This window comes from Myotis brandtii, unplaced genomic scaffold (assembly GCF_000412655.1).
Source record: "Myotis brandtii unplaced genomic scaffold, ASM41265v1 scaffold1631, whole genome shotgun sequence".
Lineage (NCBI taxonomy): Eukaryota > Metazoa > Chordata > Mammalia > Chiroptera > Vespertilionidae > Myotis > Myotis brandtii.
In genome coordinates, this window is record NW_005355967.1 from 163,167 (window position 1) to 177,667 (window position 14,501).

The 14,501-nt window shown below is 44.3% G+C and overlaps 2 protein-coding genes across 2 annotated transcripts in view; both read right to left on the bottom strand.

Annotated features, from left to right (window-relative positions):
• The window catches only part of MOB3C (MOB kinase activator 3C), a 17,416-nt gene extending 7,074 nt beyond the window's left edge, over nt 1-10,342 (bottom strand). Inside the window, exon 1 of the mRNA XM_014536484.1 lies at nt 10,274-10,342. Coding sequence (XP_014391970.1) covers nt 10,274-10,327 — 54 coding nt within the window. The 5' untranslated portion in view covers nt 10,328-10,342. The remainder of the gene's footprint in view (nt 1-10,273) is intronic.
• ATPAF1 (ATP synthase mitochondrial F1 complex assembly factor 1) overlaps nt 7,776-14,501 on the bottom strand; it is a 28,096-nt gene continuing 21,370 nt past the window's right edge. Inside the window, exon 8 of the mRNA XM_005862314.2 lies at nt 7,776-10,600. Within this exon, the coding sequence (XP_005862376.2) occupies nt 10,406-10,600 (195 nt within the window). The 3' untranslated portion in view covers nt 7,776-10,405. The remainder of the gene's footprint in view (nt 10,601-14,501) is intronic.

Genomic DNA, 14,501 nt, shown 5'->3' on the forward strand with positions numbered 1-14,501 from the left:
AAGGGGCGGGGAAGGGGCGGGGAGTGGGGACCCTCCCCCTCAGTGCACGCGCTCACTGTCGCCTTTCCGGAAAGTCTATATCGCGCTCCCAACTTCTCGTCGGGCAAACTGTCTGCTTACACTTCTGCCAAGGAGGCAGCCTCAGCATTCTCCGCTGTAAAATGGGGACAAGTTCAGCTTTCGTCTGGAGCAGAAACAAAGGCGCTGCTAGATAATGGTGGTTTTCTTGCTCTCCCCGAATCACGTGTGTTGCACTTGTGCCTGAACTCACTAAGGGATCAGTTCTGGCCTATACACTTCCATACCCTCAGCTCTTGGCATATTGCCTGGCACACAGCAGGCACATAGTCCCATTTACTGAATGAATGAATGAATGAATGAATGAATGCCTCAGGACACATGAGTGAGTCTCTCACTGAAAGGACTGGCCCTGAAGATGCTCAGATCACATTTTCACCTTCCCCACCAGGGCTGGGGGTCTTGCTCAGACCTGGCTGGTTCTCCTCACTCCTTACCTGAAATCACTCCGTTTCCCACCGCCAGACATTTGTTCTAGCTGTTCCATTTGAATGTCTTCTTTCCCTCCTTCCTTTCAACCAAATCCAAACCCTTCAGACTTGACTGTTCTTCCTACTTTTCTACCTGGGTCCCTTCCCTGAGGGCAGACAGAGATCCCACACCAGGATCCAATCACAAGTGGGCCCCAGGAGGAGGGACCAGGTGGCTGTCTTGGGATGGCAGGGAAGGTTGGAGGCCTAGAGTGGGAGGGCCAAAGCAGACGGATAGGCTGCGGAAGGCATATACTGTGGCACAGAGGCTTTCTGGGCTCCCCTGTGTCTGGATCTTCTGCTTGCTCCATGGATGGCATGAGAACACGCTGGATCATGAATCCCAGTCCATAGAACTGAAGATTCTTTTGTTGAGCACCTATTTTTGTCCCCGTCTAAAGTCATTTGCTGTACCTCTTGCTGGGATTTCCTGGGTCCTTAACTCTATCTCAAACCCCTACAAATATTTGCATGCTCTAGTATATGCAGAAGAGATTCAAATCTAGTCCTTTGTTTGATACCCTATTTAATCCCCTGTATCAAGCATGACTGTGCGGAGAGCAGGGCATCAGGTGAGGAAGCTGCTCCAGTTCCTGACCTCAGCTGACAACAGGCCAACAAGGGGACAACACACAGAAATCACACAAGGTCAGAGCTCAGTCATCCAGAAGTGAGAGTATGGTTACAGACTGATGGGGAGCACTCTGTGAGAGTGGTTAACTGCAGGAAACACATGGAACACCCAAATTGGGCATTTTGAGGAGAGTTTAAAGAAGGCATTATTTAGAGGTGTAGTCAGGGAAACCACATGGATAGTGTATCACCAAAGGGCTAGCAAGAGCAGCCTTTTGATGTCCACCCTAGGCTGAAGCTGCCACCCCTAGCTGAGAGGTGCTGGGAGGGAGTTGTCAAAGTGGGAGCTATGAGGAGGGAGCGGCTGACTGGAGGTGTGCCCTAAGCTCCAGGGGCATAACCCGCTCACGGCAATCATACTGCAAAGGACTGGGGGTCTAAAGGGGCCTTCCCCACCTCCCTTCCTCTGACTTCTGGGCAGGTCTCCCCATTGGCCAATTCCTACTCTTGAAGCCAAGGGCAGGGAACCTGTTGATTCCGCCTACAGAAGTCAGCCTGCTAGAGTGTGTCAGGGGGTTGGGAGGAGGCAATGGAAGGTACTTAGGATGTGGGTCAGGGACTTTGACTTACAGAGGAAACACAGACTGCTTTGTGCTTTTCTTATCATTCAGTTCTAAATATTTCATAATTTCACTGTCATTTCCTCTTTAACCCATGGATGATTGAGAAGTGTGTTTTAGCTTCCCAGCCTATGGGAGGTTTATGTTTCTCGTGTTGACTTCTAATTATGTTGCATTGTGGTTGGAGGTCATGGTCTGTAAGATTCTTTGGAATGTGATGTGACTCCTTCTGTGGCTTTGCACATGGTCATTTGCTGTACCTCCAGCTGGGTTTTATAGGATGGCAGGGGTTTGCCTGGTGAAGAGTGAAACGTAGAGAATCTTACATTGTGGGAAATATAGCTGATCCATTTAGAAGGAACTTCAGAAGTTGCCAGCTCACCCACAGATCCACAGTGTCTGCTCAATACTAGCTGACAGGTTGCAGGACTGGGAGAAGATAGAGATAGCCCAGGTCTCTCAAATGCCTGTCCCCACTTCCTGTGGCTCTCAGTCTGGGCTAGATTCTTACAGGAGGCTCTGCTGGGGCTGAGAAGATCCAGACCTTTGGGAACAAGATCCCAGCTTTACAATGTATTTAGCTGTGTGACTGGGTTACTCCTGTACTCCCTGATGGCATGCTGTAACTCTACAGGCACTGTTCCCTGCCACTGTGTCCTGTGTATGGTAAGTGGCTCAAATAAGGCCCTGTCTCTGAAGCGTGGTGGGGACCACTGAGAACCTAGTTGAGGACATAATCTTCTCCACTGCAAGAACATGACTCCTCGTGGGGAGCTCCAATGGCAGGGGGTGGTATCCAGACCTGGGCTCCTGCCCTGCCCTGTGTCTCTAGGAAAGCCCCTGTCCTTCTTTGGGCCTCAATTTTCCCCATCTGCACCACAAACACATCTTCCATCCATACCATTCCAAGTGCCTTACCAGGACAAGCTTCCTGCTTTTGCCCCTGTGAGCCTGTTACCTGTGACTCCACTGATACAGAGGAGTCTCTCCCTGGGGCCTTCCCAGTCCCTCCTATGCCAGAAAAGTTTCCCCATACCCACACTCCTCTCAGAATGAGGTACAGCACCCCCAGAGCACCCCTCAGGCTTCTGGAAACTCCAATGAGGAAATCTGGCCAGAATCAGAGGAAGGGAGGTGGGGGAGGCCCCTTTAGACCCCCAGTCCTTTGCAGTATGATTGCTCCTCGAGCTTAGGCCACAGCTCCAGTGGAGGAGCCAGATGGGGCCCACCTTCTCCTCAATCTCCCAAGAAAATGTTTCTATTTCAGCTCTGCCTTTTCCTGCCCAGAAGGCAGTATCTTTCATCCTGGCACATTTAGGAAAAAGCAAAGAATAGCCTCATTGCAATAAGAGGAATTGAGGTTGGACTTCCTTTAGTTTGAAAGACAATGTTGAAAAGAATGTACATTAAAATTCTGTGTGACCTTGGACAAGGCATTTGTCCTCTCTGAGCCCATTTCCCCCTCTGTAAAATGGAAACCACAATAATACGTGCCCCAAAGAAGAGCTGTGAGGGTCAGCAGAAGGCTGTGGTCAGTCTATAGGGGGTTCTGCCTTCAAGCCTCAGCAGGCTCTTGTGTAGAGGAGGGGTGACCCCGTTCCCGTGGTCCTGGAAGACAAGGGGCAGTGACCAGGACAACATGAGAGGACAGTTGACACATCAGGGCTGGCCAACCATGTAGCCTGGATGGCTGTACTCACTTCTTGGGGTGGGGGTGGGGAGAATGAATGTGCAAGCAAAGGTGACGCAGCCCACTGTGACATGGGCTTTAGTCCCTCTGAAGAGCAGGAGGGCCCTCTTGAGCCTGAGAACCTCAGACTCAAGTGTTCTGTGCTCCCAGGTCCCTCTTCCCTCCCTGCTCCCTGCTCACCCCTTGAGTTGGAGGCATAGCTCTCACCTCTCCAGATTTCAGGATTTCCATCTTGGATCTGTGGTGGAAGCCTAGTGTGCATAATAGCCTTAGGATAATTTCTAACACCCTCTCCAACCTGACCTGACCTGACACTGTCCTCTACAGATGCATGCCCTCCAACCACTTGGGTTAGGTCTCAACTCAGGGGGGTCCCAGGAGTGGAGGTGATAGTTGGAGGTGAGGAGGGGGAAGCGGGGGGGTCGGGGGTTAGAAGGTAGGCTGTGGTGACAGTTTGCCAGTGTCCCAGGCTCAGCCTTCCATGGAACCCACCATGAAGCCTGCACAGGAAGTTCTGTCCAAGCCTACTTCCTCTGCCACTGTGGTGCCTCCCTTTAGGCCTCTCTTATAAGGCCTCTCTTATAGGGCTGCCTGCCTAGAGCATGACCCCAGTTCAAACCCTCCTCAGGCTACTGCAGTCTGTGAGGGTCAGCACTTGTTGTGTTGGGTAATAGGGACTTGGGGTTCATTATGCTATTGGTTTTACTTTAGCATATGTTTGAAAATTTCAACAATAAAAAGTTTCTTCCCTCTTCTCAGCATCCTTTCTCCCAGTGTTTTCAGTAATACCTGCCTTAGCCTCGTCATTGGGGGTGGGGATTCCTTACAGAAGACCATCTGATTCTGACCAAGCCTGGAGGTCTCTCAGTTTCAGGAGGGACTGGGAATAGAGGAAATCAGCAAATCCAGAATGACATAAATTCTATAGGACGGATTCTGAACACATAAATGTCAAGAAAACAAAAGAGGTGAGGGAAAACCTGTAAGTTAAGAGTGACTTAATATGGGATACCACTCAGCAATAAAACAAACTGGCTATTGAGAGTTGTAGCAACTTGGATAATTGCAAAGGCATTGTGCTGAGTGAAAAAATTTAATCTTAAAAGATTACATACTATATGGTTTTATTATATACATTCTCAAAATGACAAAATTATAGTGATGGAGAGCAGATCAATGGTTGCCAGGAGTTAGGACTGAGGAGGAAAGTTTGACTATAAAGGCGTACATAGCACGAGGGACTTTCTTCTCTTGGTGATAGTATCCTGATTGTGGTTCCACAAACTTAAAATTTCATAGGACTATAAACAAAAGGAAAAAATAAAGAATGAGTGCGTATAAAAGCTGGTGAAATCCAACATAAAGTCTGTATTTACATTGTATGCATGTCAATTTCATGGTTTTGGTAATTATGGCTATTGTATGTTACATTGGGGAAAGCTGAGTGAAGGGCACATAGGAACTCTATTATTTTTTGCAACTTCTATGTGAGCCTAAAATTATTTAAAAATAAGTTTAAAAATGACTTAGACATATCTAGTTGCAAGATATGAATCTTGTTTGGATCCTGATTTGAGCAAAACTGTAAAAAATTATGGGATAATTGGGGAAATTTGAATATGACTACACATTTGATAGTATTAAGGAATTACTGTTAATTAATTTAGGAATGTTTTGTGTTTTAAAAGTATTTAGCCCTTAGAAATATAAGCAGAGGTAGGTATGGATTAAATAATACAATACAGTGGGGCCTTGACTTACGAGTTTAGAGTTCCGTGACGGAGCTCGTAACTCAAATTACTCGTATGTCAAATCAAAAAGTGAACGAGTGAGACACGTGATGCTGGGCTGGCATTCACTGTGACATTCGCTGCGCCAAATAGCGGTGGGGTATATGAAGCTGGCTCATAACCCGAATTTTAGCTCGCAACTCAAAGCAAAAAATCGGCCGAGAGACGGCTTGTATCTCAAAAAACTCGTTAGTCGGGACACTAGTAAGTCAAGGCCCCACTGTACCTGGGATTTGGAGGGAAAGTGGGTGGGGATCTAAATGAAACTAGATTGTCATGTGCTGAAAATTTTTTGTTGGGTAATAGGGACTTGTGGTTCATTATACTATTGGTTTTACTTTAGTATATGTTTGATAATGTCAACAATAAAAAGTTTCAAAAAGGAAAAAGAAAAGGCCAGGCCTCTCTTATAGAGATTTTGTTTCAGTATCTTTGGGGTGGGTACAGGAAGCTGCTGGTTAAGCAAGGTCCCTAGTGATATCTATCAGAAAACTAAGGTTTGGGTATCTCTACTGTAGACTGAATATTTGTGTCCCCTAGATTCATATGTTGGAACCTAATCCCCTGTGCAATGGTATTTGGAGGTAGGGTCTTGGGAAGGTGATGGGATTAGTGATTTTCTAAGAGACCTCAGAGAGCTCCCTTCCCTTTCTACCATTTGAGGATAGAGCTAGAAGACCGCCTTCTATGAACCAGAAAGCAGGTCCTCACCAGACACTGAACCTGTAGGTGACTCGATCTTGGACTTCCCAGCCTCTAGGACTGTGAAAAATAAATTTCTGTTGTTTATGTCACCCCATTTATGTTATTCTGTTATAGCAACCTGAATAGATTAAGGCAACCTTTTCCTGGTCCCCATATTACTTGTGGGGTAAGGACCTCCCAGAGAGCTAGGGTGATGTCTTCTAACAGTAGTAGTAAATTAAGTTTTTAACATCTTAGAGAGATAGCATGGTGGGGTGGAAACAGCACATTGGACTCATTCATTCATTCATCCCATAAGTATTTACTGAGAACTTATTAGATGTCAGGCACTATATGTGGGTTAGAGGCAGGCCTTGCCCTTGTTGTGGGTGATAACAACAGTCCTCGTCTCTTGAGGAACTTTCCCCAGGCCCAGGTGTCCCACTTCACAGCTCCTCAGACTGAGGTTGCAGACGATTATTAAAGAGCAACAGGTCAGGGAGGGGTGGCTTTCACAGTCTAATCTCCTCAAGCATTTCACGCCAGGTACTATGGTCTGGTAAGATTTGCATCCCCCACAGTACCCAGTAGTGTTTTTTATTTTTACACATATTTTTATTAATTTTTAGAGAGAGGGAGAGAAACACCGATGGGCTGCCTCTTGCACACCCCCTACTGGGGATCAACTCAGGCATGTGCCCTGACCAGGAATAAAACTGGCAACCTTTTGGTGTATGGGATGATGCCCAACCGAGCCACACTGGCCAGGGCTTCCCTAGTATTCTTTAACCCTCCTCGCCCCTCTTCTGAGAATGGCACTGTCAGTTTGCCTCATATTGTAATTATTCATGTTAGTGTCTCCCTTGCTGAACTGTGAGCTCCTCAAGGGCAAGGAGTGATCCTTTAAATCTGGGCCCCAAAAACAAGCATGCTGAGCTTGGCCCTACTTTAAGGCCTCAGCACTGGCTCTTCTCTTTACCTGGTACTTTTCTTCAACTCCAGTATCAGCTGTCACCACTGCAGAGATGGCTCTCCTGACCATTGAGTTATTGCCTCCACTCCACATTCTATCACATTATTATTATTTTTTATTTTCATAGCACTACCAGTATTTGAAATAATGTTATTCATTTGTCTTCTTCACAAGCATATAAACTCCATGACAAGGGCCTTACACTCCACATTCTATCACATTATTATTATTATTTTTTATTTTCATAGCACTACCAGTATTTGAAATAATGTTATTCATTTGTCTTCTTCACAAGCATATAAACTCCATGACAAGGGCCTTATTTGTCCTGCTCACTACTTTATTCACCAGCTTCCTATATCTGTACTTGACATCTAATAGGTGCCCACTAAATATTAATGATTGCTGAGTCATTGCTAAATCAAAGGACTGGGAAAGTGGGCATTTTTACTTCTTCTCCAAGGTTGAACAAAAGGTCAGCATTATGGAGACTGCAAAAAAAAAGCATACATGTGACTACTGCTTCCAAACTGGTTGGAGGAGAAGAAATAGCAGCATCAACCTCCTGAGAACAAGACAAGGGAAACTATGACCAGGTGCTAGATGTAGGGCACAGATTCAGAGGCCAGAGAGACACAGGCGGTGGCTGGAACAGAGCTTGAGAGCAGGGTTCCTACGCATCTTCCGTGTCTGCACCTAACATGGCGCTGGCCGAGGAGGTGCTCTGTGAGGACTACTGAATTGCACTGAGCAGACAGCCCAGCAGATTGGTGATTTACAGAGACTTTGTATATAACCTGGTACCTTGGATTACAAATATTCCTACTCAGTAAGTTCTTAATCTAAATGATTCTCTTAAATTCAGAGTATTTAAATATAGGCATACACAAGATAATGTTTTGGCTAAAATCATGTCACTTATTTATTCAACAAACAACTGAGTATCTTATATGTTCCAGGCCATATCCTTGACACTAGAAATGGAGATTAAAGCCTGGCCCTCAAGGAGCTCACAGTCTAGTGTGGGCAAAAGATACATAAATACATAAATATAATATATGCAAAGAGGACCACTATAGGAGGCAAAAGACAGAGGAATTCAATTCTATGGTTAATGTCCATAGGAAAGGAAGACCTGGCATTTTTTTGTGAAGAACTCATAAGGCAATGGTTCTCAAAGTGTGGCTGATGAATTACCATCATCTGAATCATCTGGAGCACATATTAAAATGCAGATTCCCAGGACTTTCTACAAAGATTATGATTCAGCAGGTTGAGGTTTGGGACTTGGGAATCTGCATTTTGAAGTGCTCAAGATAATTCTACTTCCACTTAAAGTTTGAGAACATGTGAGATAAGGTTTGCTTGTTCAACTGGAATGAAGAATGATCTGCACATCTGAAATGTTAATTTGCGTTGGTCTTTAATGACAGGCCGGGAAGTGGAGAAGAGGAAGGGAGTTGACATTTATTAAGCTCTACTGTAGTGTATAAATTAATTCTGACAATAATCCTATGAGGTAGATATTATTATCCCCATTTTACAGATGAATAAACAGATTTAGAGAGTTTAAATAATTTGTTCAATATTATAGAGCTAATGAATTGCAACACCAACAGCTGAACCCAGATTCATTTAACTCTAAAGCCTGTCCACTTTCTATAACACCATGTTGCACCAGCAGACAAATTTACTGACTAAAGTTACAATGTTCTTTTAGTTCTTTGCCAGATCTTCCTAGGTAAATATAAGGAACAGCCAGATGGTGCTTTGATCTTTCCAGTGTAACTGCCCATGGATACAGTCTTCCCTTGATTTAGGGCAAAGCTGGGAGGAACAATAAAATGAGCAGCCAGTTTTTATTTCTTTTCCCATCATTTTCTCACCCTCTGGTGGAGATGCTATGAAAATGTCCTATGGCTAGGAACTGGGTCCATCTGGACAGAAAAGCAAACATAACCGGATACCCACAATAGCAACTCTGCCTGATGCTAAAGATTCCCAGGACTCAAAACATCCAGATTCAAGTTTCTCAAAAAATGAACTGTCAGGACCAGAGGTAAGTCCAGAATTTGCATCAGGAAATAGCCCTGTCTTTAGAGAAATTGTGAAAGGCTAGCTAGCAGCTTTTCCAGGTTAAACAAACACTATCTGTCTCTCTCTATATACAGACTCAGAGGTATAACAAAACAGACTCAGCTCAGAAAATAATGGGAAGTCCAAGCCCATTTAAAGAGCTTGGGGACAGGCCCAACCTGTAATGAAGAAAACAAACATACACAGGAACTGTAACTACTGGTTCCATTCCCACTCACCATGTTCAGTGTCATACAACCAGATCTCGGGCAGCAGCAGACAAAGTGAAGCATGTCAGAGCAAGAAAAGGAAAGGCGTAGTAAAGGCAGCTGACAAGAATGGGGATGGGGGAACCTCAGGTTCAGAAGACTGGTGTGTAACTACCACCCTCCTCTATCACTGAGCTTTGAGCCACAGCAGTGACTCTACAAACCACTTGGGAGTTTCCAGCGCTGGAGAGCTCCTTTTCTCATTTTTGATGTTTCAAGCAACTACTAAGCCCAAAGATGAATTTTGATCAAGTCAGCTCACAGCACTGACACTATGGACAGCACATAGCTTAGATTTCACTGCTGAATATAACAAATACTGTAAGCCAGAGTTTATTTTATTGCTATACTTTCTCCACACCCAACCTGAGAACATTTGCTTCCACCCACTTTTTCATATAATAGTAGTACGGCTTAGAGTTGTTAAAAAACAACAACACAAAAACATGCAAATCTGGATTGCTCCTTCCTTATAAAAAGTTGATTTATTTACACTGCATTGATTCACCCCCTCCAAATACACAGATTCTAAAATACAGAGTTAGAAGAGGAGGTGCCACAAACCATGATTTACTAGTAAAAATATGCAGACACTGTACCTTTGTGTTTAAGTATACCTGACATCTACTGATGCTGCAAACCAGCTACACTAAAAGCAACTCTGGGAGCATCTAGATGAAGTCTTAATCCTGATTGCAATACCTGGTTGTTCTAGAGTCTAAACAGGATATTTGGGTTTTGCTTTTGGCAAGCTAACTGGCACATGGGAAGAGTATCTAAAGCCCACATCTAACTATAGCAGGTCTTCAAGCTATCTTGTCACAAGTTGAGAAAGATGAGGAACTATGCTCATTTGGGAGTTGTACCACCAAAATGTCCAGAATGCATGTGCACTTTTAACAGTGTGTAAAATCAAGTCAACCATCCTGCTGATCTTTGGCTGTCTGATAATGAACCAAAACGCTTAAAAAGGAAACCTCAAGTGCGCTGAGAGATAATTATCAGAATTTTGGCTACCTCTGTTCCTGACTATCAAGTAATAAGGCTCACCTCCATTAGTACTTCTTGCATAAGCACACAGGGCAACTCCTTAAGAGGCTGCATTATAGACGCTGAGCTCCTGAGAATTCAAGGGGGTGGGTGGGCTGAGCAGACGCTGTAAAGGAGCCAACCCTTGCAGCTCTAAGTCTTATCCTGGTTCTGGGCACATTTCAGTTCTGCTCCAAGTCCACTTTGCTCCAATTCAGCGATGACAGACATATATTTGAAGTCATTTGGTCTGAAGTTAAAGGTCTCCACTAACCCGTAGGTCTCCTTCCGATCAGTAGCATAGAAGAGCTGAACTTGATTGGCAATGCACTGTGCCTCAGCAACATTCTGGAAGGTAAAAAGAATAGTGAGCTCTCTCCCTGCCCAGGACCGAAAAGCTCTGTGTTTGAGTCCTGTGGCAAGTGGGCCCTCACTCAGGAGTCTCTGCTTTAGGAAGCCAGGAAGCTTCCCTGATCTCCCAAGTCTTAGCTAGGTGCCTCCTCTCTATGTACCCAAATTACCCCATGTTTACCGCTATCGTAGTACTTATCATACTGTATTATATTTGTCCTTTCTTTTCCTTTTTTGTCTATCTTCCCTAGTATCAATTCCTCAAAGTATGTGTGCTTGTTTTACACCCCTGCACATAGTGACATCCGGTGAATGTTTGAATAAATTAATGCATATGCTCAAAATTTCCCTCTTGGTTCAGTTCCTTTATAACTGTTAAGTGTATTTTGAGGGTGTGTGTGTGGGCGAGGGGGTGGAGAATAACAATAGTTACCCAGCTCCAAGCTCTAGTTGGTGAGTACTAAGTTCTTGACTAAACCTTTCTTTGAGTGTGGACTGTATTTACTGACTTGCTTCTAACAAGCTGAATACAGTGGGATGGTGAAGAATGACTTCTGCTATTAAGTCACAAAAGACAGTCGTTTCTAACTTGCTCTCTCCTGAATCACTTGCTCTGGAAAAGCTAGTTGTCATGTGATGAAGACATTTAAGCCTTACAGAGAAGCCAACATGGTAAGGAAACGAGGCCTCCTGCCAATAGCCAGGAGAGTGGGGTCAGAGGTAGATCCTCAAGCCCAATCAGCCTTCAGGTGGCTGTAGTGCTGGCCAACATCCTGACAGCAACTTTATGAGACTGAGCTGGACCCATCCAGCTATGCTGCTCTTGAATTCCTGACCCACAGAAACTATGAGGTAACCAATTTTTGTTTTAAGCCATAAGTTTGGGGTAATTTGCTATGCAGCCATTTCTAACTAATAACTAAGGCACCAGCAAAGCCCCAGGGAAGAAAAGGGGCCACCTTCTGGAAAGCTCAGAGGCAGGGAAATGGTGACCAGACCACTCTATGTAACAGAGGTAGGGTCAGGACATAGACTATACTTTTGAAACCTTACAAAAGAGTTACTTCAAACAACTCTTATTTTTTCTATCTAGTCATTCTCCAGTTGTAACTAGTCAGAGGCACTTATTCATTATCCTTGTGTTCCTATGGCCAAAACCAACCCCAAAGGATAATGGAAAATTCCCAGTAAAACCGACTGTCAGGAGTGTGCTACGTCTAGCTATAGAATCATGAGGACGGGTTTATAAATACCCTAGGCCGCTTTGTCTCCATTCCCTCCTGTGGGGTTTTCAGGTCATTTTCTCACAAGCAGGCACTAATCTCTGAGACTAGATCTTCAATCAAAAGCCTTTTTCAAAATGCTGGCTATTTCAAATTAATGGAATTTCAGAGCTGGAAGGGGCCTCAGAGATCACCCAGTCCTCATTTAATAAGCCAGGAAACCAAAGCAGATGAAGTCTAGGGATAGGCTCAAGGTCATGTGGCTAGAGAGTGGCAGAGACAGGACCAGACCTCTGGACTCCCAGGCTGGTACTCCCTCCACTTCACCCTGACACTGTGGGGGAAGATAATTAAAATCAATCAAGGTTGTTAACTCTGCTTCATCCATTTTACCTTTTTTTATACTAAAACATGCCTCAACAGCAAACCATTTCTAAAGCAAGTGCATGCCACAATCCGAGGCAGCTATCACTGTTCTCTGAGCTCCTGAACTGTAGGGCCTCTGAAAACCAATTTTTATTTGAGGCTGAGGATGGTGGAGGCAGGGGTTATCTCAGCTGTGTTCCCTCTAGAATAGTGCTGTCCGAACAGTAGAATCTTAGGGGCTCTGAAGAGGTGCCTCAGGTCCCTTCACCTCTGTTTCAGCTGTTTTATCCTAGGGTTTACATAGTAAGGTTTTGTTTGGATCAAGGATTCCTCCTACTAGTTTGAGGTAAGATACAGGTAGCTATGTGCATCTGTCTCTCGAGGGTTATTCACTCCCTGCCTTTGTTTTCTTAATTCTCAACACGAAGCAGTAGCCTCCTCTCTTTCCAAGATCCAAGAAGATAAACATATTAACTCCTTGTGTTGCTCATTAAGGAGGTATATTAACAAACCTGATTTCTCCTTCTCTTTTAATTTTCATAGCTATGATCAATTTACTTCCTATATATTTTTGGGGTCATTATCTCTCCTCCAATGATTCTTTTGTGTCTTCAGGATAAAGCCAAACCTCTAAACATAACCCACCAAACCTTTTTTATATATCAGTGATACCAAATTCTTTGTTATACCGCAAGTCATTTTATGCCTCCTAGCATTTACTTATGCTATTAGCTCTGTCTGGAACACCTTTCTTTACCAGGCAAAACTCTGGCTCATCTTTGAAGGTTCAGCACAGGTGTCATTTCTAGGAAGTCACCTTCCTCCTTCTGGGTCAGGAAACCCCACCCCCCCAGAATGCTCTGCATGTTTTTATCCTAGCACTTACTGCATTCCAATTAAAGCTTTTATTGATAGACATATGGAACCAGATAAGGTTTTCTAATATTCTACTAAATTTTCAACATTAAAGTTAATTAGTTAAGAAGAAACCTTTAGTTTCCATGTATTTCTATTTATCTGCTTTACTGTACTTGGAAATACTATGCCTAAAATACAAACTCATGTGTGAGTATGCAGGTGATCATATATTTATACTAGAGGCCCAGTGCATGAAATTTGTGCACGGGGGTGGGGGTTGTGGGGTGGGAGTGGTATTTCAGCCTGGCCTGCACCCTCTCTAATCTGGAACCCCTCCGGGGATGTCCGACTGCAATTCGGGATCGCTGGCTCCTAACCACTCACTTGCCTGCCTACCTGATCGCCCCTAACCTCTCTGCCTGCCTGATTGCCCCTGCCTTCCTCTGTCAGCCTGGTCACCCCTAACTGCCCTCCCCTGCCAGCCTGGTCACCCCTAACTGCCCTCCCCTGCCGGCCTGGTCACCCCTAACTGCCCTCCCCTGCCAGCTTGATCACCCCTAACCACCTCTGCTTCAGCCCCTGCCACCATGGCTTTGCCTGGAAGGACGTCCGGATGGATGTCTGGAAGATATCCGGTCTAATTAGCATATTACCCTTTGATTAGTATAGATTACATTTCTCGGTTTCCCATCTCTGAATCGTGCACCTCTATAATAATTCCTAACAAGTCTAGTTCTGTAAAGTAGCTCATCAAAAAACATCATTCATTCAATGTTGTTTTGCTATAACACTGATGAGATGCTGTAGGAACTTAGCTGCTGTTTATATCAAGTTGCCTATGGTAAAATTGGTTTTGTTATGTCTTTTCGCCACAGTTCCAAGAACCTATCAATGACATAAAGTAAGGACTTACTGTATACTACACTGGACAGTCAGTCAAGTTGACTTATGCAAGGCAAATACAGAGTGGAGTAAAAGTAGGTTTACAGTTGTGAGTACGTGAAATGTAATCTATTCTTGTATTATTATTTATTAATTATTGTATTATTTTCCATATGAACTGTAAACCTACTTTTGCCCTACCCTCTATTTATTGTCTGGTATGCTGTTGAATGTTATAAGGCCAAGAGGCAAATTTTAATGATGATGGGAACTGTATCAGTTTGAGACCACCAAAGTGAGGTGGTCAAAATGCCCAAGTAGAAGGGTCTCCCCTCTGACCTCTCGAGTGCACTTTAAAAAAAAAATATTTATATATTTCGCCCTGACTGGTTTAGCTCAGTGGATAGAGCGTCGGCCTTCGGACTGAAGGGTCCCAGGTTCGATTCCAGTCAAGGGCATGTACCTTGGTTGCGGGGATGTGCAGGAGGCAGCTGGTTGATGTTTCTCTCTCATCGATGTTTCTAGCTCTCTATCCCTCTCCCTTCCTCTCTGTAAAAAAAAATCAATAA